At 46.6% G+C, this 26,193-nt stretch overlaps 1 protein-coding gene and 1 long non-coding RNA gene across 4 annotated transcripts in view; both read left to right on the top strand.

Annotated features, from left to right (window-relative positions):
- The first annotated feature begins 349 nt into the window (after positions 1-349).
- LOC109280298 (uncharacterized) lies at positions 350-7,992 on the top strand. Its single transcript, XR_002086573.2, has 3 exons — positions 350-1,238; positions 2,492-3,643; positions 7,308-7,992. It is a non-coding gene; the product is annotated as an uncharacterized LOC109280298 (long non-coding RNA).
- Positions 7,993-17,040: 9,048 nt separating this feature from the next.
- The window catches only part of GSK3B (glycogen synthase kinase 3 beta), a 252,063-nt gene continuing 242,910 nt past the window's right edge, over positions 17,041-26,193 (top strand). Inside the window, exon 1 of one of the 3 annotated variants that reach the window (XM_019476256.2) lies at positions 17,041-17,869. In XM_019476256.2, coding sequence (XP_019331801.2) covers positions 17,059-17,869 — 811 coding nt within the window. In that variant the 5' untranslated portion in view covers positions 17,041-17,058. The remainder of the gene's footprint in view (positions 17,870-26,193) is intronic. The other 2 variants (XM_014603981.3, XM_014603982.3) reach the window with 2 other exon arrangements.

The raw sequence follows: 26,193 nt of genomic DNA, 5'->3' as shown, positions 1-26,193 counted from the left end.
AGAGCATAGGGGTTAGACCTTAGAGAGTAGATGTCAGTCTTCATACATGTGCCCTGAACAATTCAGTTTTGTGCATGTGTGCGTGTCTGTGTCTTTTTTTTTACAGGATGCTTATGAAATAATTTCCATTTGTGATCTGTTCGGGCTGCTCTGATGCACAGTTATATATGAGACACCCACAGGGGTGGCAGACGCAAGAACAGGTCATGACTTTATTCTGCCATAACATGTTTGGAGTGGTTGAGAGGCTGGCTTTCATCATATAAAAACCTCAGTATTTTTCCAGGTTTGCAACCTGCCTGCAAAGCATGAGAGGAAAGGAAATGCCTGAGTGCCTGCAGCTGCCCAAAGGGATTGACAGAGTATTGTGTTCAGCTGGGGGCTCTGCATTTTTTAAGGGATGTGGAAAAGTTCGAGAGAGACCAGAAATGGGACAACAAAAATAATTAAAGGCTTGGAAGGCAAGCCATATGAGGAGAGGTTGAAGGAAACAAGCATCTTTTCCACAAGCTAAACATGCCTAAGAGGGGACATGATAGCACTCTCCCAATGTCTGAAAGGCTTCCATAAAGAAAAGGGAAAACACCGTTTCTCCCTAGCTGCAGAGAGCAGGGCAAGGTCCAATGGCTTGAAGTTGCAGCAAAGCAGGTTTGGATTGGATATCAAGAAAACTTCACTGTTAGGTCCATGAGGGAATAAACTACATAGGGCAGTTGTGTATTCTCTGTCCTTGGAGGTGTTCACTAAGAGAAGGATCAGCACTGGAAAGGGAGGATCTAGGAGTAGCTAGGCCTATGCTCAATTGCAGGCATCTCCCAGGCTTTGCTGGCTGCTGTGGCCTTGAACCTGGGGCTTCAGCCTACCTGGCACTCACCCTGGTCTGTCGTGTTAGCAGAGCATGGGGTGGACACAGCTGGCCCTAGGCATGCACCCACCCCCTGCCACTGGAGTGACCAGCTATACCCTTGACTTATGCTGCTACTGGCATCCTGACAGACCCTCTGGAAGCCTGACCTGGCTTGCCCATGGATCCTGAGTTTGGCCCAATCCTTTGGATACCTGATCCAATTCTGGTTTGATTTCCTGGTACCTGACCCAGCTCACTTCCTGACCCCATGCTCTTTCTGATCCTCTGGATCTCTGATTTGGTTCCTCAGATGGATCTTCTGGCTCCTTGGCTTCCCTCTACCCTGACTTGGCATGATCCCCTCAGACCTTGGCTGCTTTTCCTGACTGAGGTAAGCCCCAGACCTGTCTGCCTATGACCTGGCATGACAGTTGCTTCATGGTTCCAGGAAGGAAATTTTTTCCCCTTCCTGCTGCTACATGCATCAGGGCTGGGGGGTTTTCTTTTGCCTTCTTCAGAAGCATTGGGTGTTGCCTGAAGAGAAGGCTGGGGATTTTGACTGGGGTGTGCCAATGCTCCTGCTGGGACTAAAACCTGTTCAGATTGAACATGTCCCCAAGCAGAGACTGAGAATACTCCAGCCTAAAGCTCCAAGGACAAAACTCAGCACTTTCTGCAATTGGTGCTCAGGGGCAGTAGAGTAACTAGAAATGGATGAGTACCATGAGTTAACTTCTGGTACCCATCCGTGTAGGGTGACTTCCAATGGCTGCTGTGATCATTACTGCAGTTGTGCGGCTGATGGCAAGCAACTACTTCCTTTCTGCCTCCTCCTTTTCCCTAGTCAGTGCCTGAGAGGGAAGGGGGTGGGTATTGTCTTGTTTGTCCCAGACTAGTTATGCCACTGCTGGTATCCAAGAAGTGTTGCTTACAAAACTGCTTGGGGAGCCTGGGAGGGAGAGAAACTCTGGATGGGGGTTGTGGGAGAGCTTGGGACTGGGAGTCAGTGAGGGAAATGGTGGAGGACTGCTGAGGTCAGAGGAGGATGAACTGGGAGAAAAGGGGGAGACTGGGAATGTGAACCAATAGAGGGGGGAAGTGAGGATGGGGTGGGAAAGGAGACCAATCTGCTCTGGAATTATGGAGGGGGTGGATGACAAGGGGGATGAGAGATTAGGACTGAAAGCTAGTGATGGAGTAGAAGACTTTGGGTATAGTTGGTGCTGGGAAGGGAAGACCCAAGCAGCACTGTACCTAGACTACTGGTGGCCCTGGGTGAACTTTCAGTATCGGGCCCCTCTTCACCAGAGATAATGATAATAATAATAGGGCAATGGAAAAAAAAAATTTACCACTTTGGGGGGAAGAGAGAGTCCTGGGACAGAAGCAAGGTGGAAGGGGGCATGGGGGAAGCAGGAAGAAAGGAGTGGAACCAAAGATCCCTCAATCTGCTTGTCCCTCCATTCAGCAAATAGGAGTTGTTTTTTTTTACAAAACGAAGCCCTCAAAAGTTAGGGAGATCTAGGTTTAATACTGCCTGTGCAAGCTTAGTGTGGCTCCCTAGTGTATTTGCAGCCTGTGGGAGCCTTAATTGTGTGATTGTATATTATTGGTTTTTTTTCATTGCAAACCTGCCTCCTCTAGTGCAGAGAACAGACCCACTCTGGAGGAGAATCAGGACTCTGTCGTGAGGGACAGTGCTGTCTGTAGGACCTTTGCTCTGTTTGCTGCAGAAAGAAGAAAGTGTGCAGGAAGAGAGAAGATACTGCCCTGGAACACTGAGTTCTGTCCCTGCCTCTGCTGGGCAGCCCTGTTTAACAAACCTTCTTACAGGCTGTCACTAACTCTGTTTTCTTAATTTTCGGGGTGCCCAAGTCAATGAGCTGTGGCCTGGTTTTCAGACGTGCTGAATACTTATCATTGCAGTCAAAGTTGCTGGGACCTGTGCTGGAGTATACAAAGTGCTGCATACACTAGGGGTCCCAGGTCCCTCAAACTGGAAATCCACAAGGAACGGACATCCGTTGTGTTTTAGCCTTGATTTCTGAGTCTTGGTTCCCCATCTGGAAAACAAGGATGATAATACCACCTCATCTCACAGGATGTTTAACATTTGACACTGTAGTGATGAGGACTGTAGAAAACCCTGAGAAGCATGTGTACAGTGTGCAGTAATTAAAACCTGAACAATAAGGATAAAACATGGTCCCTCTCCTATGTCCCCCCCCCATTCTCTCCTACACACACAATTTAGAGATCACCCCAGCCAGCAAGTCCTCTAACTCCTCCTGCTGAAACTAATGAAGTGCTACTAGGCAAGAAAGGAGCCCTATGAAGGGGAGAAAAAAACAACATGATCGTGCAATTAAGGCAGATTTAAGTTTGCAGATACAGTTTCAGCTCTGGTGTTTCTCAACATCTGAGCCTAGACTTTGCAACCTTGATGCCTTTTTAATGCAAAGATTTGTTTTTAAACTGTAATACTATATAGTGAGCTGTTTTAGGGTATAAGATGTTGAACAAGTACAAAATAGTTTTGTGTAGTCCAAAGTGCAGAATTGGTCAGAGTGCTCTGCTGAGTCAGATTTTTCCCTGACTTGGCAGCTTGCTAACACTGTAGAGAAGTATGAATCTCTGGCTAATCAATTGTTGTTACAAGCTAGGGCAGTGATTCTTAACCTTTTCAGATTCAAGGCACGTTTGGAAAATGCCAGCTGTTACCTTTTTCTCTTTTCTTGACTACAGAAAAATAATAGAGTGATTCTGCTCTTGCAAAGAACTTGGCAACCACCACAGGTCAGAATGTTTTTGACACTATGGATTCCTATTTGAAATCTCTGGGTTTATCTTGTGAATCATGCATAGGTGTTTGTGTGATGTTCTAGTTGAGAATCACTGTGCTAGAGCTATGGGTGTATGAATGGAGAAGTGAAGCTTGAGGTGTACACCTCGAGTGATTGGTACCATGCAGCTGTGGTATGTCAAACAGGCAGGCAGACAGTGGGAAGAGTGAGACAACTGCCCCTGCTTTCACTTGGAGTAAGTTGGTCACTATTAGGGGTAGGGCTATGTTACTTCTAAGGACTGTTTCAGGTGTTCATAGCTTCTTCCCACCCCCAGCTGAGATTGCTTGTCTTCCTGCCCCCAGTTGAGATAGATTGACTTGCCCTGGGTGAGCCTGTTCATGTCTTGGTGTCTAATAGAAAAATAGAGGTGTTAAACATTTTAAAGCTGACAACAAATAGGAACATAGGAATTGCTAGACTTGGGCAGATCTGGCCATGAACAGCTGCTTCAGAGGAAGGTAGAAGAAATTCTTCACCTGGTAGATATGGTCTTAAACCCTCTCCCCCTTATAATATGGCTTCTAACCTGATGCAGGAGGTTCTCTCAGAGGCGGGGGTTTGAAATGTAACTCTGGAAATCCCTGCTATCTGTAGGGATGTCTAATCCCTCTTTGAATTGTACCAAATCAATCTCAGTGGCCTCCCGTACCAATGGGTTTCACTATCCAGTGAGGTGTTAGGTGAAAAAATAGTTTCTTTTAATTGGTTTTGAATCTGCTGCTTTTCCTGTTGTTTGAATATCCTGTGCTTGTGTAGCAGGTTTGGTGTTAACGCTTAGCTCAACCAGTCAATTTCAGTCTCAAACAGTACATTTATTCCTGGGCACCCTTGCCACACAGGAATCAACATAAACTAGTCTTCAAAACACACCCATAAACACAGTCCATAAAGGGCAACTGGCAGTCCTGAGGTCTCTTCCCAGCCCCAAGCAGGTGCTGCTGGCTTCATGCTGCTCCCTCAGTGCAACAGTGCAGTCTTTCTTCTCTCTCCTTTGTGAGTTCCTTCTCCGGGCCTTATGGTGCTGCTGCCTCCAGCCTTGCAGTCCTGGGTCTTTTGCCAAACCCTGAGAAAGTTTGGCTCAGCTCTGTCACCACCCTGTGGCTCCTTTCCCTAGGAGCCTTTAACTTCCTGTGGCAAGCTAATCATCCTCCGCATGTAGTGCAGTTCTCCTAGGCAGCCTGCAGTCACTCCTGACTGCCTGCAGCTGGCTGTAGTCCTCCACAAGCCTGGAGTGTGCAGTCTGCTGTAAGCCTTTGCCAGCCAGCCTGTTACAGCTTGCATTATGAGACTAGGAAAACAGAAATGTTATATCTTTACAGTCAAAATGTCACTGCCATATTGCTATCTTTTTAAATGCAGCTAAGTTAAATATATATATTATAACACTCTTCAAAAGAGTGGGTCACAAAAGCCTTTACTAAAAAAGACATAAGAGGTTTGCTGTTGCCAACCTGTATTTCTAAGGAGCCTTTACAAGAACTGCAGACACAAAAATGCTAGACTTGTTTGAAACAACCTGTCCTCCTTTTCCCCTTCATTTCTATGCACTTATGGGCCTGCTTGAAAGGAATCCTGCCAGTGTTAGGATTCAAATAGATATCACAAAAACAGAAATGAGAGGACCAGGCAAAGTAACATTACCATGGAATCAAAGAAAGACGATAGAAGTTAACAGGCCATGGGATGACTTGGCAATGAAGGAAAGGTTGGAAGAACTGGGATTTTTTTAGTCTGAAAAAGAGAAGATGGGTGAGATTTGAAAACAGTTTTCAAATACCTGAAGAGTGTTTGTAAAGAAGATGGTGATCGAATGTTCTCTGTGGCTGTAAGGGACAGGGCTAGAAGTAACAGTCTTAAACTGCATCAAGGGAAATGTAGTCTGCAGATCAGGAGGAACTTTCTGACCATGTGGGTGGTCAAGCATTGTAGCAGGCTACCTTGGGGATTTGTAGAATCACCATCCTTAGAAGCTTTTAACATCAGGTTGGACAAAAACTTGACTTGTATGGCTGGGGATGATCTGGCCTTCAGTAGGGGTTGGACTAGATTAATAGATTCATAGATTGTAAGGCTGGAAGCAGGGCCAGCCCATCCTATCCTGCAAAACCTGCGGCTGCAGGGGGCCCTGCAGCCAAGGGGACCCCTGTGTCTGGCCACTTGCCATCCCCCTCCCCCTTGTGCAGCCAATGCTGGCTTCATGTCCAACTGCTCACCACCCACCTGCTGCCAATGCCACTGCTGCCGGCTTCTTCAGCTGCCTGCCACACACCTCCCCCACTGCCGCTGCCAGTTTCTTTGTGTCAGGGGACCCCAAAACTATTTCTTGCAGGGGGCCCCAAAAAATTGTGGGCTGGCCCTGGCTGGAAGGGACCTTGGAAGCATGAACACCTCGTGCCTCCTGAGGCTGGGGGGGCATGGCAATCACCTGCAGGCGGTGGTGGTGGTGGCAGTGGTGGGGGCATGGTGGTGGTGAATGGGGACCACCCACAGGCAGCCACGGTAATGTCAGCAGTGAGGGTGGGCTGAGTGGGGACTGCCTGGAGGTGGCCACGACAGTGTCAGCAGTAGGGGGTCAGGGGGGTGGCGAACACTGAGTGGTGATTGGTAACTGCCTGCAGATGCCACTGGCAGCGTCAGCGGCAACTGCCCACAAATGCTGCTGGCAGCGGCTAATCTCGGGGGGTGCACGTGCACCCCCTACATGTTGCCAATGCTAGAAAGATCATTGGGTCCAGCCCCCTGCACCAGGCAGGAAAGACAACTATAGGCTGGTGACCCCAGCAAGGTGACCGTCCAGTCTCCTCTTGAAGATGACCTCCTGAGAGCCCTTCCAGCCCTACTTTTCTATGATATAACTGAACAGGCAATATTTTGGGAACCTACTGAGAGAAAGAAAAGAGGGCAGCCCAGAAAAACATAGAACACAGCAGAGAGAAAACTGAAATAATTTTATGAGGAGGTTTAATGTTAGAAAGAAGAGCAGTTGACTGAAAGGTGAAGATGCCTCCTTTTAGGTTCCATGTGCCACACAGCATGAAAGACTTAAAGCAAAAAAGGTTATTGCCTGTTCAGTTTCAGCTTTGCCTTTACTATTGCTGATTTGCTTGTAGGGTGCAGGAAGATTAAGCATATGAGCCACCTTGGAGTGGTAAGGAAGTGATGTTATCATGCTAGGTAATGAGACAAGTACAACCAACCATCAACCAAATAAAGAAATGCACTGTACACCAAGGGCTGTTCGCTGTACTTGATAGAAAGAAATGGAGAAAGGCGTCTGTTCTCAAGTCAATTTCCATTATATGCATCCTGAGCAGTTAATTTGAATAATCATAGTTATAAGATGTTATGAAGGAGATGTGGGATTTTTCAAATCCCTTTCATATCTATCTATCTATCAATAGATATATCTATATATCTATTGGAAGAACGAGAAATTTGTTTTCAAGGTGCCTTGGCTCTGTCTTGATCTGTAAGTAGACAAGTCCTTTTCCCCTGTCCCAAGGCTCACCTTATGGGAAGACTTCTTGCTCATTCAGATTGACAGCAGCAAAGCCAGCATGGACCATGACTCTAATCAAATGTAAAAGCTTCCTCTGCTGTTCTCGTTGAATCAGGTTCTTTCAGGTCAGCCAGCCATCAAGATCTTTATGGGAAAGGATGTTGCAACATTCAGTGCTTGGGCCCTAAATATTGAGTGATGGCCTTTCATCTCTGCCTCTGTTCCACACTCCTGATGTTACACTTTGCAGGTACAGACCTCTTCTTCTTGCCATATGCATGTATTTAGGTAATATCTTACTTGTGTTCCTTTTGCATGCTAGGGAAAACGGGTGAGAAAAAGCCCATTTACAGACAGCTTTCCTCCTTCCCAGGGCAGCAGCAGCTTTTAATGCCGGATGGCTACAAGAGATATGCTCAAAATGCTGACCATTTGCAATCCAAATGTACACCATCTAGGGCTGGAGGAAATAGCACACAATGGTGATGAGCAAACAGCTGTAGGCAGAGGTTGCAAAACCATCTACTTGGCACAAACTGAATGTGTGTGATGACTGCTTTTGCCTGCTTGATCGTACTCTGCCCCTTCTATTATGTTTGACTTGTGCTAAAACAAACTGCAGCTAAGTTTAATGCCAATGGGAAGCACCAGTCTACTTGCATCCTGAATCCAATGAGCTCTGCTCTTGCAATTCACTCCCTCCCCTAGCAATGTGCCTGGAATAGTCATGAGAGGGAGAGAGAGAGAAGAGTTAGGTCTCTACAGCATCATTCTGTCATTGGCCTTTACAGCAAAGTGTATTTGTGGGTGATTTACAGAGTAATTGTATCTGTGCATTGTAGTAGACCTGGATCCATTATGCTTGGCATTTCAGCTCACAGAGGCCAAGCATCTCTTTAAGTTTTCTCTTCCCCTTTTCCTGCATCAGGACTACTGTTCAGGGGGACTCATTGCTTTGGTATAAAAGTAAACCATAACAGCATGGGCTGAAGTATCTTTTCCACCAGGTGAATCCCTATGGTCATTTCTTTGTACAGGGAGCATTACAGGCAAGGATACACTTTTTGTCATTGAGAGGATATCCCTCAGCAAGTGACTCAATTGTTACATTGCTTCTGTCACCCTGTAGGTGTCTAGCACCTACCATTTACATGATAATGTCTTTCTGAACAGCTTTACAGACCTTAATGAAGCCTCTTGTCTTCCTTGTGGGATTGGAATAGTAAGTGTAGTTAACACAGAAAAAGGAGGAAGTGAAGAAGAAGAATCCTATATCTAAGCAGTCCTGTCTGAGCTCCCATAGACTTTCTACATTGGCATGAAGTGCAGAAAAAGCCCACTCTGAATCAGAGAATGAAACTACTAGCAGGGGAGATGAAAAATTTCCCTCACAACTCCATATGGCCTGCCTGTCTAGCTGCCTTGCCCTTCTGCCTCAACCCAAGGCTTTTGAGACATACCAGTTTTTCTTAAATGGTGTGGAGGCTTCAAGGCCCAAGTAGGTTCTAAGCGGGTGCCATTACTCAGGAGGGATATAGGTCTCTGTCCCTGGCTATTTGGAGAAGCTCCCAGTAAAGCCAAGCCCTCACAGTTACCTCTAATTGGAGGAAGAGAAAACTCCTGCCAACCAAAGCCAGCCTGGTAGTAGTGTTCTGCTTCACTGACTTCCACAGTATCCTGCAGGGAGGACCCTGATTCATCTCTGGCTTCTGGCTGCAGCCCAGGTTTGGAAGAGCTCAGATGGACAGAATTGCTAACAAAATGGCAGTACTTTGGTGGGACCTCAGCCATCACTGCTGCAAGGCTCATGGCTGCAGCAGCCACAGCCTTAAAAAGCCATCAAATAAATCAAAAGAGGGACAGAGATACAGCTCTTGCCAAGCCAGGCTGCGGAGGTTACAGATCCTGAATCCTTAAGTTACAACGTTGCCAGAAGTAACTTAGTGTCTGGAGAGTTCCTTTTCCAGATTTAACACAGGCTCATTAAGCTTATAAGATGTTATATATTTTGAATGAGGCACAGAAAAGAAGGGGAATTGTGGGGGAAGGTTCAGGGAGATAGATAAAGTCTGGAAGCAGGTGGGCATCATTACAGGCAGGTCTGACCAAAAAACCTCTGAGAGTTTCCACCTCTTCAGCTGGATAGACTAGAGGTCCATTGCTAAGGCTTCAGCAAAACCTTTGTTCAATTAGGGTTTCCTCCTCTTTCCTCTTCTCCTTATTTTAACAAAGTCTGTGCTTCTGATTAGGTTTCTGCCCTTTCTCTTCTTTCCTAAAAAATCATACTGGGCTCTGTTAGAATGCTAAAATGTAATAAGTAAGGAGTTGGAAGGCCCTTACAATTTTTTTTTCCAGGAAGATGATAAAGTAACATATCTCCCAAGGAGATGGGTTTGAAGAAAGGTTCTACAATAAGGGAACAACTAATTGATACACATACTAAAACAGTGAAATGGGATGCACTTGCATGGGTATATGTGGTATCTGGTGATTTTAATGATTGTATAAAAAATTGGTTTCTATAGTTCGGGGGTCTGCAACCCACAGCACGTGTGCCAAGCATGGCACGCAAGGCCAGTTTGCTCCGCACACCACCGCCAGCTCAGGCTCTAAGCAGCTGCTGCCAGCCATGGAGCCCAGGCTGCTCCCAGCAGGCGGCTGGGAGGCTGCAAGCTGTGCTGCAAGCAGACCAGGCTCCGTGGGCTGGCTGCAGGTGGGAAGCTGCAAACAGCTGCTGCTCCGGGCTCTGGCATGTCAGCACTCTGGCACCTTCCAAGGTAGACACTGTGGTTTTTTTGGCACTCCAGCCAAAAAACATTGCCTACCCCTGCTATAGTTATCCAATGTATAACAAGGTATAAACAATGTAACTGTTCGGCCACACTTTGAATGTGCAACCCCTGCCCATTTTTCCCCTGCCAGCCATCTCGTCAGCCAGCCAATAGTAATTAAAGGCTCTCTAGTTATACACACTGTTGGCACTTGTACATGCGACGAAAATGTCACTTTATGTGGCTTAATGGCATCACACAATACATGTGCACTAGTTTTGGGGGTTTTAGATGAGTTTGCATTGTTGTAAACTAAACTATATCCTGATGTAATTTAGTTTGCAATGACATGTTGCAGCTACTAGCTCATCCCCCAGCCACAGGAGAGGCAGGCAGGCTTTGCAGAAAAAAGGGATTGGGCCCCTTGCCACTTTTGCCTTCAGCACCTTGTCTGCCAATTAAAAACCTACCATTTCAATTTAGGGGGTATAGAAGACTAAACCCCCATCATGTGTACAAGTGCCCATGTTGTTTCTTTAAGCTTAAATAAGTACAATGTACAAAACACAATAGGAATCACATCTGTGACAGGACATAATCCTGGCCAGCCCAGCTGCTCATGGTATCTTCAGTGGACCACTCTCTTCAGCTGGATGATGGGAGACACACAACTGAGAATGCTCTTCCCTGGAGCTCAGTTCCTTATTTCTAGAAAGTTTCACCAACGCCCAGTAGGACAAATATCATGGTTTTGCAGGCTCTTTCAACAATGTTCATGATAGCGCAAACAAACTCAACTTCCTCACTGCAAGAATGATTAATCTGCTCTTTGCTTTCTATTTTACGGAAGCAACCAGAATTGCTGATGGGATCAGAGAATATAAATGGAAAGCAAACAGATGCCTGACTCAGGCTGCTTGGCTGAAACTAATGTGAAGGAAATGAATATGCATATTGCAGCCTGATTCTTTTCTAGATTTGGCCACTCCAGAATTTCTAGGGCCAAGCATCTCAGAGGCAGGCTAGGGGCCATCTGCTTTGCTCACTGTAGAATAAGCAGCTGGGAGACTTGTCAGAAGATCCATGCACTATAATAGATCAAATTCTCAGACAAAAAGCCATACATTCCTCACAAAAGGTATGATCAGGAGAACATCAGAGTGAGAAATGCCACCAAGCTGAACTATATTTTCCCAGGACAGAGAATGTGAGAAGTGATGACTTTTCCAGGGGCCAAGATGAACAGTTAAGAACATCTTGAAACCTGTCCAGGCTATATTACCAGTGGGTAACTCTATATGTGGATGTGTTTGTCAGCTCAATATTTGCATTTTCTACCAAGTTCTTATATGCTGTTCCCATTATAGAGAATACCGACAAATAGCCCTCGCCTGAAACTATTCTGACCCCTTGAGCCTACTTTTCTTAACAGATTTATCTATAGTCCTGCACAAGCTGACTGCAATGACCCAAAGTCCAGGTGGGCACAAGGTCAGCTGGACTGTGAAGCAATCCTTTCCTTGTGCTATTTTGCAAAACATGGAGGTTTTAGGATCAAAGCTTCTGTTTTCAGCTTAGGAAAAAAATGGTGTCAGCACATCCTAAGCGAGGAGCCATTTGGCTTTTGTTCCAGGGCAAATATGAAAACCACTTCTTGGGATTTAGCTTCTTAACACTAATTCCTGGGCTGATCAGTAATTTTTTTTCTGCCATGGTCACAATCTGTGAGTTTATATTCACTTAATTAAAAAAAAAAATTAACTGTAATCATGGGCTCTGGCATAAGACCTGTTACCACCATTTTGTTCCACCCACGTATTGGAATTTATCTTCAACAGCTATGGGAGGACCTAGGATTTTGAAAACAGGGGTGCAGAGGGTGTGGCACATCATCACATATAGCACAACGTATTTTTCTCCAGATAAAGAGAAACTAGAAACTTTACTAATATGTGTTAGGGGCCTAGTGCTACATTATTCAGTTTAAGTTCAATACAAAAACAAATGTAACTTTACTGGAATGTGTACTAATTTGCTAGATTATATATAGTATTTAAAAAACACAAACCAAGCAATAGTGAAAAGATATTGTTTCATTAGTCCTGTAGTTGTTATAGTTAAAGGTACATATCTTATTCAGACTCATAAAATAATCTACTCTTTTTGACCATCTTGACAGTGTCTCCAATACTTCACTGCCAGTCACTTCTATACTTGAGTTAATATCATTATGCCCGATTTAAGGTTTTTAGCTAGAGCTAAGAACAATCTGCAGGGCTTTGAAATAGATGAGACATTACCAGGAATATCTAACAGGGCAAATTTTCAGAAGAAAGGATAGTTTGAATAGTGGTACATGAGACCATTAAAAAGGAGGGAGGGTCTTTAACACCTGTGAAGTTAAGAGACCTAATTAGGGAAGGAGTCATGAAGTCAATCAGTGGTGCCTGAGCAGAAATGCTGTTGCCCCTCCCAGGCAGTTGGTTTTAAAGTCTGAGTGGAGCAGGAAACAAAGTGGAGTGCAACAGTACCTTCCTGGATCCACCCCTGTCAACAGCTAATGCACCTTGAATGACTGTATCTTTCTTATGTGTTTAATCAAGGCATCAAGCACTCCCCCTTGTCCTCCTCATATGGCTCTTGTTGGAAAAGTCCTGTAACACTACATGGTAGATAAACATTGACGCTAACAATGGCAGCAGCAACTTTTCCTGCTAGGTTGGAAGCCACGAAGAGAAGAAGTCAAGGATTAAGAAAGAGCAGGAGAACATCCAACAACCCCTAATGCACACAGAAGCAGAACAGTTAGTTCAGTGTGCATGTGTGTTTAAAAGCTTAATCTATCCAGATCCTCCCCGCCAACACACACCAGTTTTCAATTCAGTGCCACCTTATGGCATTTTACAGTGATAACACTTCAACTTAAATAATATCTTCCAAATCTGCAGATATTACAGGCTTTTCTGACGCTTGAATGAAATGAAAGATCTTTAATTTAAATATTTTCATTTATAAATGAGTCCTTCATGTTTACAATTTGGAAAAATATGAATGGCTTACACCTCCTAACTATTCTTGCTTTGAAAGCAACTTGTTATGTATGGCTTTCAGGTTCCAATATCATGTTGTTTTGTTAAGTAAAGAGGACAAAAAGAACCTTAGATTCATTACAATGTTATCAGTAATGCCAATTCTCATGAAACAGTCATGAGACTCCTTATTTCCAAATCAAATTAACTTGCGATCTCAGGATACAACCCTAACATTTTGGGATTTTCCTTCCAGTGTGTGTAAAAAGCATCCAGTTGGTACATCTGTGGAGGGGAGTGTACACTGCTGCAGGGAGCTGAGCTGCACCCCCTGCCTTCCGTGCCTCTGGATGAGCTGCCTGCCACACAACCTGCCCCAACCCTAGGGCCCCATTCCCACCAGCTCCTGCCTTACTTCCTCCCTCCCTGGGGGTGGGCCTCAATCTGCCCTCCCCCACCACTTACCAGCTGAGTGCTGTCCCTGTCTGCCCGTGTGTCTGCCCCTCACTCCCAAGCCACAGCCACTTCAGCCCTGCTGCTGCCTCTCACTCCTGATCCACAGTACTCCACATCCTGCCAGGGTGTGAGGGGATCCTCCCTCCCCAGGCTCCAAACCTCACACTCATATCCATAGCCCCCCCACACCTTCACAAATAACGCCCCCCCCCCCCGCACATACTTAAAAAATGGCATTTAATGATTTACATAACAATCTCTTGATTTTTTAAGTTTGTCTCATGATTTTTCGCACAGTGGAGTTGGCAATACTGTGTTATCAATATAAAGTGTTCAATCATAAACAATAATTAGCTGACTTAAAATTTCCAGAATTGATTTTAGTTCTTAGGGAGATCTAAAATGAATATGGGATCATTGTGTTGTGGTAGGAATTTTAACAGTGGAAATAATCTATGCTGTAAGTATTTGGAACAGAAATTGAAGATGCCTAACACCCATCCAGTCCTTTAATACTCCATTAATAAATCAACGATAATGCCCCAAAAGTTAGAGTGGACTTCAGAAAATTGAATGGCTGGGGCTATGATTGCAGCATATTGGCTTTGTAGAGGCTATAGCTCAGTTATGGGTTAGATTTAGGCAGGATGAGCTTGGTGAAAATAACCAGGTGTAGATTTTTGTAATGAGTATTTTGCATGTAGTTGGCTGATGTGGGATAAGTAGGGTTGAAATGGATGAAAATGTTGGAATTCAGTACAAGTCAGTTTGGGAAGGAAAGAGGGGCTGGGGTTTCTGATAGGTAGATAGCGCTGCAATTTGGAATAAGCAAGAGAAAGAGTTTTTAAGGTCTAGTCTTAAATTTCATAGGTCAATGAGGCTGATGCTTCAGTTATCATAAGACAGTAAACTTATAATAAAGTTTTTAAGGGGACATGTTTAAAATGGATACAATCAACTTAAATATCTCAAGTCAGTATGATTTTCTTTTATTATTTCCTGTTGCTACAAGTAACAAGCAATGTTACTGTAGTTCACATAGAGCAAACAATTTTTAGACTGTCTCTTTGCCAACTAGCAACATTTGATGTGTGAGAGTATAAGGCTTTCAAATTCCTAGTTTTAAACAACCATGTTTTTGAGGGATCCAAACCAATCTGCAGCCCATATCTGGTCCTACTGAGAGGGGACAGGAAAGTGTGAATTTCTAGCTGGGGGCTCTGGGATGGCTGAGCTCTGAATAGCAGGGGTGTTGGGGGTTTTTTAGGAAAGCTTTTTCTTAAAGGAGAGGTTTGGGTGCTGGGCATGGGGCGGCACTTCTGCTCTGCTGCTGAGATTTTAGGATGGTATACAGGCATAACAATGCAGCTGGGCACCTGGGGCAGTGGTGACTTCTGACTGCCGCCATTCTGCCAATGTGACTTATGCAGTTTCAGTGGTAGTTTTTTTCCATACCCCCTCTCAAGTTGGTGCCTACGGTAGTTGTCTTAGTCACCCCATCCTAGTTATGCTACTAGATGCACTAGTACTAAAAACCTACAACATACACTAAAAGCATCAACCTTTCAGCTTTTCAATAGTGTTGTTGTTTCTATGTATGGTTGAGACAGAACTAGGATTATTTTGCCTAAAAAGAGAAGACTGAGGAAGGATTTGACAACAGTCTCCAACTACCAGAAGAACAGTTATAGAGAGGATGGAGATAGTCTCTGTGGCTATAGTGGATAGGCCACAGAAATGGCCTCAATCTGCAACCGAGGAAATTTAGTTTGGAGATCAGGAGGAACTTGCTGACTACGAGGGTGGTCATACATAGGAACAGGCTACCTAGAGAAGTTGTGGAATCTCCATCCCTGCATACTTTCAAGCACAGGATAGACAGCCATAGAGCTGGGATAGTTTAGCTAGGAATAAGCCCTCCTTGAGCAGGGAGATGGAGATGGTTTCATGAGGTTCCTTCCAGCCCTAACTTATATCTCATGAACTTTCTCTGGTCTCTAGGTCTAGGTAAAGACATTGGTCATTTACTGGAGAGTCCAGATAACTTATAGCATCCTTGGCTAGATTGTACGGGAGTGAGCAAACTGCTGAACCAGACTGTTTTGAGTGAGCTTTCTGCTTTGGAATAGAGCTGTTAGTACCTTTGGCCAAGTCTAGGCCAAAGGTACTAACAGGTCTATGGATACCTGTGTGGTGCCATGTAGTTCTGCAACTCGCCCCACACACCTTTTACCACCTCTCATATCCCCTCTGCCCAGTAATTCCTGGGTTCTTGCCAGATTTCCAGACATATGCTATCGGCTGCTTCAAATGCCTATGATGGGTTTTTTATTGAAAAATAACCTGCAAGCAAATAAATGGAACATCTATACCCAAATTACCCACTGCCCAGGGAAAGCAGTATTCAGTGCAGTTGCAGTGACAGGTTTAAAGTCTGGTATTTTATGACTTAGGAGAATTAGAAATTGATCACAGGGGGATTCATACCTTTCCAGGGGGTATGCAGCCTTGGGCACTTTAACACACAAAAACCTATTTTCAGGATATCTTGAAGTTTTCCTAATCTTATTTTGAAGTTTTTTTAGCCTGGTCCCATCCAACTCCAGGTGACCCAAGGCACCTTGAAAGCAGGAGCGAACATTAGGCTGACAGCCTTGGACTGCCCCCTCTCACACTCGATCCTGAAACCATCAATATTGTGAGAAGAGGAGAAGGTTGTGGGCAAGGACAGCTCTGATGGCAAGGCTTGGCCAGCCGTCACTCTGCACCCAGGGCCTTGCTGCCTGTGCTCCTCACACCCCAACTCTTGTGAGGGGCACAGGTGGCATGGCCCAAGCTGGATTTTTAATTATGGGCAAAAATATTTATATTATTATTTCTCTCCTCCTTGGCACAGGGGGAAGGTCAAAGCCCATGACTGGCAGCCCTGAGGCACTGTGCTACCCCGGTTGTCCTGTGGCAAGGTCATGGGCAGCACTGAGGACAGTGGTGGCTGGGGCACGATCCAGCCTGCCCTGGGTGGGGCTGGGGGAGACAGCTCCCCCCCCATGGCCGTGTTTGGGGAGGGGGACCTTGACCCCCGGCCTGGAGCGCACACCCCCTCCCCGCAAGCCTCTTAAGGTCACGGGGAGGGTGGGGGAGAGGGGCAAGATGACGCATGCACCATCCCCCTCCCCACGGGAATGAATGGGCTGGATTCCTTTCCCACCCCCACCCCCTACAGGACGCCGGCTGCGGCCCGGCTCCGCCCCTCCAATGGGCACGCGCTTTGCAGCCAGGCTGCGGCTGAGGATTGGCACAGCACAGGCGGCTGGCTGGCGTCTTCAGGCCGCCTCATCCCCCTTGGCCAATCACAGTGGCGAAACGTAGCCAATCTCGGCCTCCGTAGCTCCGCACCTCCCCCTAGTATCAGGTGGAAGCCTTCTGAACCCGGGGAATAGGAGTAAGGCAGCATCTGATTGGCTTTTCCTCTTCGCCCATCTTCGGAAACGCCCGGAGGAGAAGCCCCTTCACTATTGGCTCTCCGATCCGAGCTGCTAGGGCGGCGGCAGCCTTTTGCCATTGGGCCGGCCTTGGGCTCCGAGCCGCTTCGTCCATTTCCACCTCTCGCATGCGATTGGATCCGAAGCGTTCGGCCATCTCCGCCGAGGCTCCCCCATTGGCTCCGAGGCGGCGGGATGGGCTCCGAGGTCACTCGGCTGTTTCCGTGAGGGGCCGGGTGGGAGCGCGCGGCGCTCGGCTCGGCATTCTCGGAGCCCGCTTGCGGCTGTTACGCAGCGTAGGGCGGCGGCACAGCGGTAGCTGCAGCAGTAGTAGGAGCGCGGACAAAGGGCAGCGCCCAAGGCCGCCAGCCGGGTGGCTCCTATGTGCCCCGCGGGGCGGCCGCCGAGCCCCGCCGACATGGCCCGCCCTGCCGCCGCGAACCGTCCGCACTGCAGCCCGCCCCGCCCGCGATGAGGAACCGCCGCCACTGAGGAGCCAGGCCGTGCAACCGCCTCACCCCGCGCAGATTCTTCCGCCCGCCCGTGCCGGATCCTGTTCCTGCGGGATCCCTCCGCCAAGTAGTCCGGCGCTCCGTGCCGCCGCCCGCGGAGGAGGAGGAGGAAGAGGCGGCGGGGGAGGGGCGGCAAGGGGACCGGCCGGGCCCAGCGCAGCGCACCCGCGGGCAGTGGCGGGGCCGGGATGGCTTTGTGAGGCCGCGCCGAGGGACCGCCGCCGCCGCCGCGGAGGCACGGACGGGGCCGCCCCGCGCCGCGCTTCATGCGGCAGCCGCGCCGCGGCGCCTGAGCCCGGCCCAGCGCAGCGCTCCCGCCGGGGCCGCCAGCCGCGCACCATGTCGGGCCGGCCCCGCACCACCTCGTTCGCCGAGAGCTGCAAGCCCGTGCAGCAGCCCTCCGCCTTCGGCAGCATGAAAGTCAGCAGTGAGTATCCGCCCGGCCCGGCCCGCCTCGCCTCCCTGGCACCCTTCAATGGGCGCGCGGCCAAGGCCTGCCCGCCCCGGAGGACTGGGGACCCGGGCGCGCTCCCCTCCGCCCTGCCCGGCCGCCCCGGGGCCGGCCTCTGCCCGCCAGGGGTCTGAGGCCTGCGCGCCCGCCGCCTCCTTAGTCCTCCCTTCCCCATTCATTTCATCCTGTGTCTGATGATTCACTTCATTCTTTGCTTATTTGGGCACTCGATTATTTGTCTGGTTCATCTCATTATGTACTTATTCGTGCACTTGGATTTTTTTTTTTGTTTAATTAATTTGATGATTTGCCTATATGTGCACTCGATTTTTTTTGTCTAATTCACTTGATGGTTTGCTTATGTGTGCACTCGATTATTGGTTTGTGTGTGCACTTGATTTTTTTGTCTTAATTATGTGGTTACTTGCCTATTTTTGCTCTCGGTTTGTCTACTTCACTTGATCATTCACCTATTTGTGCACTCAATCTGCTTATTTATGCACTTGATTTTTTTTTTTTGGTTTAATTATTTGATTATTTGCCTATTTTTGCACTCAATTATTTGTCTAATTCACTTGATCTTGTGCACTTGATTTTTTTTTTTTGTCTAATTCACTCAATCATACCCGATCTGCTTTATTTGTGCACTTGATTTTTTTTTTGTCTAATTCACTCGATTACTTGTCTATTTGTGCACTCAGTTATTTGCTGCTTTGTGCACTTAATCAGATGAATTTGGCCAATAATCATTTGCCTATCTGTGCACTCAATTATTTGCCTAATTAGTTATTTCATGACTTGCTTATTTGTGTGCTCGACTCTTTGGCTAATTATTTATTAAATTTATTTTATTTCCCCACCCAAAAAAGAGGAAAAAAATTGCCAGCTTGAAGCTGCACTCATGACTGGTTCATGTTGGAGATGCCTTTAAAGCTCTGTTGGTTGCCACGGTGGAAACGGGTGCTGGGTGCCATACCGGTTCACCTCCAGTTGGGTGTGAACACCTTTTGTGCAGGCTTTCAAGGGAGAGTGGCGGGAGGTTCGTCCCTGCAGTAGCTTGTGCATGGGGCTCAATTTTTTTATTTAATTTTTTTAATGCGTGGAGGCAGAAAGACTTCTTTACTGTGTGGTTTGTGACTGTATCAAGACCTTGTTGGAGATGCAGGATGCTTTTCTCACCTTTTTGAAGGATTTATTCTTAAGGCTGAGGCCTGTGGTTTATTCTGAACAGAAGTGTTATGTGCATCTTGTGAACTGGGCAAGTGGTTTAAATACGTGATTGTCCTTGATTTTTCAGCTTGTGGCAGGAGGATTTTGAGGTGAATTAGAAATCTTATCCAAGGTACCTCCTCCATATTGGAGGAAAAAGGCCTCTCTCTGTGTCTAATTATCCATGATACGTGTTTAATTTGGAATTTGTTGATTTGCGTGCACGTTCAAAGCTATAACATTCTTGCGTATCCCTGATTTAACGCAACTTTCAACGCTACTTCAGTTTTATTCTGGCAGGACTGTGGGAAGCTTTGTTAAAGGACCTTGACATCCCTATTGAATTGATCAATTGGATGCCTAAATATAGTTGCACCTGGCAAGGCTGTATCTCTATTAGATTGCTGTGCTATACGTTGAAGCCTTAGCCTCAACCTAAGGCTGTAGGTGATCACAAGCCTTTATGTAGCTGCTGGTGATTCCTGCCTTTTTGTGCTGAAATGTCTCCTGCTGCAGTTGGAGCCTGGTAGAGATACTGGAGTTCAGGATCTGGAGCCTGCCTCTCATCTGCGGGATCAGAGTGCCTGCAGCATTTATGAGGGGGTGTATGTGGGGAGCGGGACAGGGACATAGAGGTTTGCCCACTTTAGCAACATAAGATTATTTCATTGATTAACTTGAACAATAATATACTTCAGGCTCTTAATTTATGTGGAACACTGATTTCCTTTTTTTCATATTGATTAATCAGATCTGTAATAGGAAGCAGGCAGTGTTAATCAGTATTTCTGCAGGTGGCTGTATGTGAAACAGACCCAGAACTGGAGCTGTCACAAGACCATTTTAGCCTTTGATGCAAACTTTCCTTTATTCTTGAAAGATTGGTGTGTGGATGTTTATGCTCTTTGAGGTCAAAGACTAGGCAGGGACTTGCCCATAAAGAAACAGCAGACTGGTGCAGGCTACTAAGTTTGCAGATATGATTAAAACGCAGGCATCTAACACCGAGGGAGGAACAAAGGCCTTAGCATAAAGCACTCACACTTGTGATAACCCCCACGGCCACTGTAGTCATGTGCTCCTCGTCCTTCTGGTGCCTTGAAAAGGATGTAGGAACAAAGCAAGAGAACCGACAGGCGAAGACTGTGGGGAAAAGCAGTCTGTGTTTTAGATTAAACTGCCCAAGATGGGCAATTCAGAAAGTAGGAGGCAGACACCAAAACTGCCACAAGCCCAAAGAAATTATTTCTACCACTGTTAGAAATCTCTTTCTTACTTTTTTTTCCTGAAGTGAGATGCATATTTTGGTAGGGTCCTGGGGTTGCAGACTCATTTGCTTTATGGTGTAGGGAACATTGTTTTTTGGTTGCTCAGAATGCAAGCTTTGTTTTAATGAAGTGCCTAGTCCTTTTGATAATGGGAGGGTAGGCTTTGAATGCAAACCTGGTGAAAATTGATACAGTGCCATTCTCAAAATGAAGAGGGAGATCCAATGCCAAATCATTCACAAACTGCAACTGAGTTGAAACTGACCTATTTTTTAAGAGCATGTCTTCATAAACCTGTGAGTAGTGGCAAAAATGAATGATCAAGTCAATCTTACTCAGTTGCTGCTTAGGAGGGCTAGGAGCAGCTACAGTGGTCTGGCACTGTCGCTATTTTCTCTGGGAGTAGAAGGATTAAAAAAATGGAGCCCAGAGGAATGGAAGACATTACCTGCATGTTAAGGGAGGGGATGCAATGAGTGCTGCTTCAGTTTCAGAGCTTTAGGAGGGGGAGGGCAAGTGTGTGACTCCTTTTCACCCACTTCATCAGACTTTAAGCTCAGACCCACAAGTGGCCTTGGGCTCGGCAAACAATTCACAAATCCAAATCGGATGTTAAGCTTCGTGTTTAGAGGGGAAGGAGTGGTAGGCACCAGGAAGGGTGTTGACAGTAGGCAGCACCCTGATTTCAGGAAAGGGTCACTGAAAAAGTAGGAGCACAGGGGACCTGTCTTTTTTTCTCCTTTCCTTTCAACCTTGAATGCCTACTTGTGGCCATGAGTTGGATGCTGATGTGACTGTAGGATTCACAGCCCAGAGCCCCTGCGCTTTAGCCCCTAAGTTCTTCCTTTGGATATGGCTGGAAGACTTGCTGTCTTTTTGACTGCCAGTGGTGGTGGTTGCCCTCTTCTGCATAATAGCCAGTGGCTAGAGCTCCTGCTGAGGAATGGGAGAGATGGATTATAGCCTGTCCTTCGCTGGAAGTGCTTCAGACTAATTCTTCCATCTCTCCAGAGAGAGCCTAACCCGTTAGACTGGCATGGAGACCTACCCAATGCCTTCATGTCTACACAATAGTAGCTAGCCCAATTTCACTATAGCAGGCTGATGGAGATATTATAGCCCAATGAGGGGGCATGTCCCTGGGAGGAGTGGGAGTCCCAGCTTCCCTGTCTGCTTCCTTGGCATCCTGAGTTTGAGCTCCTCAGGCTGAACAGGGCCTAGAACTGAGGACTCTCACTCCCTAGGTGAGAAATCTGAGCACTCTGTTGTCAGAGGTGGGCCCTGCTGCTTTGTACCAAACAAAATGTTTGGGTGTGTTGAGCCTGCTTAGGCTTGCTGGATTGGGGTCCCTATTTGTGAATTGCAGACTGCCTTGGGTGAGCGACCCGTGCTTTGCTAGGAAGCCGGTGATTCTGAGCATGTACAGTAGCATTTAGGTGGGTATTGGCAATTGCTGTCCTGGAAATAGAGTTCTGATTAAACACTTTTTTTTCTTTTTGATCTGGCCCTGGTTCCCAGAGACTCATATGAAAGAGTGAATTTTGAGTTTGGAATCAGGAAAAGGCATAAGATTCCCAGTGGCCTGTTTTCTTCCAACCTTGGTGGAGGAAGGCAGTTCTCATTTGCATTTTTACCTGTCTACAGAAGAGATTACCTGCCTCTCTAGGGAAAAGCCTGTAATGGATGTACTGACATGAGAATCTTCCTTCCAGGGGTGGAGTTATACATGTTGAGTACTGGTCCTCACCTCTAACCTTGTCAGTCGAGTATCTTCAGAGAGCCATTGCATGTTTTTTAGCTTTGATGTTTTTTAACATAATTCCCTCTCCCACCCTGTACTTGGGAAGCTACCCAAGTAGCTTCCTCTGTTTATAGGTCTGCACAAAATCTTTTTTCTGTATGTTGCTGAAAGACATCTGTGTTAAGTCTCCTAATTCTGAAGAATTAATTCAGTGCAGTGTAACAAATACGAGATGCTTTTGTTGTGGAAGTCCAACTGCAATCTTTTTAACATCTGAAAGTTCAAAGAACAAACCAGAATTGTGTGTTTTATATTTTAAATAGTCAACTAATAACTTCAAGGCTTTCAGGTTACTGTTCAGATTACTGCTTGCTAATGTGACCCACCTGCCAATGCCGAGATATGGCTTGTATGGCTGAAAAATATTAATTTCTTAAAAAGGTTGTTTTAAATGAGAGAGCTTGCAAGTGTCAAATTGTACAGGTGGTAGAAGTGAGTTTGGGTGGCTGGGGATGAGTGGTTTGAATAACACTAAAGCACTTGATACAGTTACAGAAAATCTTTTATAGTGTTGTCAATAAATTATTACTTTGTCACTGTCTGCAATGAGTCACCCCAGGCTGTGTGCTTAAGGGGTGTAATAAGCTCTTTTATGCATAAATGTCATGCATCTGCAATAGGACTGCTTATGCCTGGGTCTTCATAAAAGCAACTGTTAATACTGTGCAGTAAACTTGCTTTAGCTAAATAATGGGCTCTCTTCATAGTCTCCTGCCCAAGGTGCAACTTAATGGCCTCTTCAGAGTGAAGGATCACAATAAAGTCTTAGTTAGGAAGATGGATTTGGTGGGGGAAAACATTGCACATCATCCTTTCTGTTGAATCTGAAGTTCATTTTATTTTCTCTGCAGGGCTTTTTTTTTTTTTTTCTTAAATTCAAAATGCACAAGAAGCTGTGGTAAGAGGTCTTGAACTTTTAGTGGGATATAAGCCCCATCCATGTACTTTCAGAATGCGGTACCAGTAAAGCCTGGGAACTGCTTCACTGATAAACAACAGCTACAGGCTATTGTGTGCTGCCATGTAGCTGTCTTTGAAGTGGAACCTGGTATCTGATGGTTTAGCCTAATAGGATTGGTATAGTACACTAAGATATCCAGGTTAGTGTGCAGCAAGGATTTTGGGTGGCCCATGAGTTGGAGATGGTGCTTGAAGTAGCAACTGATGAAAAGTTGAAGAGAAATACTGCATTCTCTTCCCTTTTGACCCAAGGGTTTGGGGGGCGGGGAATGACAACTCCACTTTCTGTATTTGATAGCTGTCTAGCTAATGGCTTTCAGTTCCAGAAACCTTTCTGGTCTGCCCATCTGCTCTCCCTGTTGAAAGGGAGTCACTTTGCTTTGCTGTGAGCCACCTGAGAACATGTAGTCTTGGCATCCCTACCCCTCATCCAGCTGCTTTGCTACTTCTGGCAGGGTAAGTCTACAATTCACAGTTGAAAAATGTATCTGCCTCTTGTCAGGCTTGTCACAGGGCTAACTAGGTAAAAAATGTCTTGCAGCCTTGCCTCAAAGCCACACCTTGCAGTTTGAAAAGGAGTACTACAAGCAGCTTGTTTACTTAATCAGTTGACAATTCTGACTGTTAGCATTTTATCCTTATGTAGTAATTAGATTCTACTAAGGCAGGGGTGGACAATTATTTAGCCTGTGGGCCACATAGGGAGTTTTAGTGAGCTGTCATGGGCTGGGTCAACACCCACTTCCTGCCCCTGCTCAACAGCTCACCAAAACTCCCTGAGTGGTTCTGCTCCACGCTTGGCTGAGTGAGTAGGTAGAGAGGCATCCTGGAGTGGGCTCGATGGGGCTGGAGCTGGAATCATGGGGCAGTGACAGCATGGGACCAGGGCCTAAGGCAGAGCTGTGATCTGCTGCTTGCATGCCCCTGTAATGGGTGCTGGTTCTGCAGACGGGGGCATGCAGGGAGTGGATTTTAGCTCTGTCCCAGGCCGCAGCCCTGCAGTCACTGCCCAGTGATTGCAGGGGCTCCAAGTAGATGGGCCAGGACCTGCACAGGTGGATGACATGGGCCATGGGGAGGCAGGGAGCTGTGTGCACGGCTGGGTCTGGGATCTTGGGACTGGGCCTTGGGGCAGAGCTGCAGTCCGCTTCTGGTATGGCCCTGCAACAGGCACTGGTTCCACAGGAAGGGGCATGTGGGCAGTGGATCAGGGCTCTACCCTAAGCCCCAGTCCTGCACTGTCACTGGCCTGCAATCCCACCCTGTGCTCCTGACCTTACCCACCTGTCCTGCTTCTGTCCTGCTTGCCCACAGCCCCATCCTGCCCTCTCTGCCCACTGCGTCCTGCCTGGGCAGGTCCTGCCCTGGTGGTGGGTGTGGAGCAGACTTGCTGTGGTGCCCAGGCAGTGGGGCTGGGTTCAGTGGCTAGGCAGCTGGAAGGACCTGCTGCTGCTGGGGAAATGAGTCTGGCTGCCATGCAACCCCAGCACTGCTGTGCACCTGGGGGCAATGGAAATGGTTGCATGCACCATGGCTTAGGCTGCCCCCTGTGCCAGGGCTGGGTGGGACCAAGGGACCTGCCAAAGGCAGGACAGAATACCTTGGTGGGCTGGATCTGATGTGTGGGGCATATTTTGCCCTCCCCTGTACTAAGAGTGGCTGGGTGGAGGAGAGCACAATTTGGGGGTGGGGGTGTAAAATATTCCCAAAATGTAAGTGATTGACAGGACTGTCTTCATGGTTCTTCCTCCATTTGCCACTTTTTCCTCTGGAGTGCCTGCTGTTGTACAGCTGGTGCAAACCTTAGTTTAGGCAGGATGCAGGTTTTCTTGCAGCGGCATCTTCCAGCCCTCCTCTGAGTGAGTGGGTCTAAGTGTGGATTGTAAGTGGGGAAAATACAATGCATGTTTCTGTCAGTTCTCTCACCATTTAGCATTTGCAGAGCTGCAGTCTCAGGAGACCTAGCAAAAATCCTGAGGCTAGACAAAGCATCTGTGCCTGCAAAAAAGCTGTGGTTTTGTAGCATAGAGGTGTGACCTACTCCCATTCATCTCAAAGGGGTGTTGATGCTAAATCCTCTAAATCATTTGAATACAGCAGAATAATATGCTTATTCTGTGTGGTTGGGTCTAATAACAGTTAAAGGTGGGAAAGGCTTTGGGGTCATTGCTATAGCCAGTACAGGTTTTTGTGTGTTTCTCCAAGTGGCTTGTTTCAAACCAGTTTTAAGTCTTTAAGCCTCAGCACTTTACAGCTTCAGCAGACTAAACTAAAGACTTACTAATAGAATTTTTTTCTTGACTTGTTTCCAGTTTAAATTTTCCTTTAATTCTGGTACTTTTAATGCTGCCCAGGCACTCTCTCAGCTGTGAGGAGAAGGTTTGGGAGACATTCACAGCTTGGCAGTAGCCAGTGGTAGAAATTCTGCAGTGAGAGGGGTTGCACCACTTAACCCTTAGGTTTAATGAGCATCTGTGCAGGGCATCTTTGAAAGATGAGCTCTGCGCTTGTTTCCTTAAGTGGATGGATTCACATGAAACCAGCAGGGAGTTTATGCAGAATTGGAGCATGCCTGATGCAACTTAAAATAATATAAAATTAAATGGTAGTGTATACCTCTCATCTTCTTGACAGCCATATCTGCTCAACCTCATATGATACCAAACTTCGTGGGTGTATCTTTATCAAGGCCATCCTTTTGTAGCAGCATGTACAATAGATCTACCTTGTCTGTCTTGAAAGCTAGTAGAACTGGGCTTTTCTGACCTGGGGGAGAGCATATTGCAGTGTTGGGAACCCCTAAAGGAGAATGTCCTGTCACCAGCTTTCCCCCTTCTTCAATTCAAGGACCTCTGATTATAAGTTTAGCAGTATGGTGTGAAGAATGAGGTGGACTTGTAAGCAACTTGTGTACAGCATTAAGTGGTCTTCCTGTATACCTTTAAATATAGTTCAGAAACCTGTAAGCAGTGGTTGTGATCATGGAGCACAGATGTCATGCACTGTCACCAGTAATTGGCCCCCAATAAATAGGCGGCCATAGTCTGCGCCATGATAGTTTC

Source organism: Alligator mississippiensis, chromosome 1, assembly GCF_030867095.1.
Source record: "Alligator mississippiensis isolate rAllMis1 chromosome 1, rAllMis1, whole genome shotgun sequence".
Lineage (NCBI taxonomy): Eukaryota > Metazoa > Chordata > Crocodylia > Alligatoridae > Alligator > Alligator mississippiensis.
This window is presented reverse-complemented; position numbering and strand designations above follow the sequence as displayed.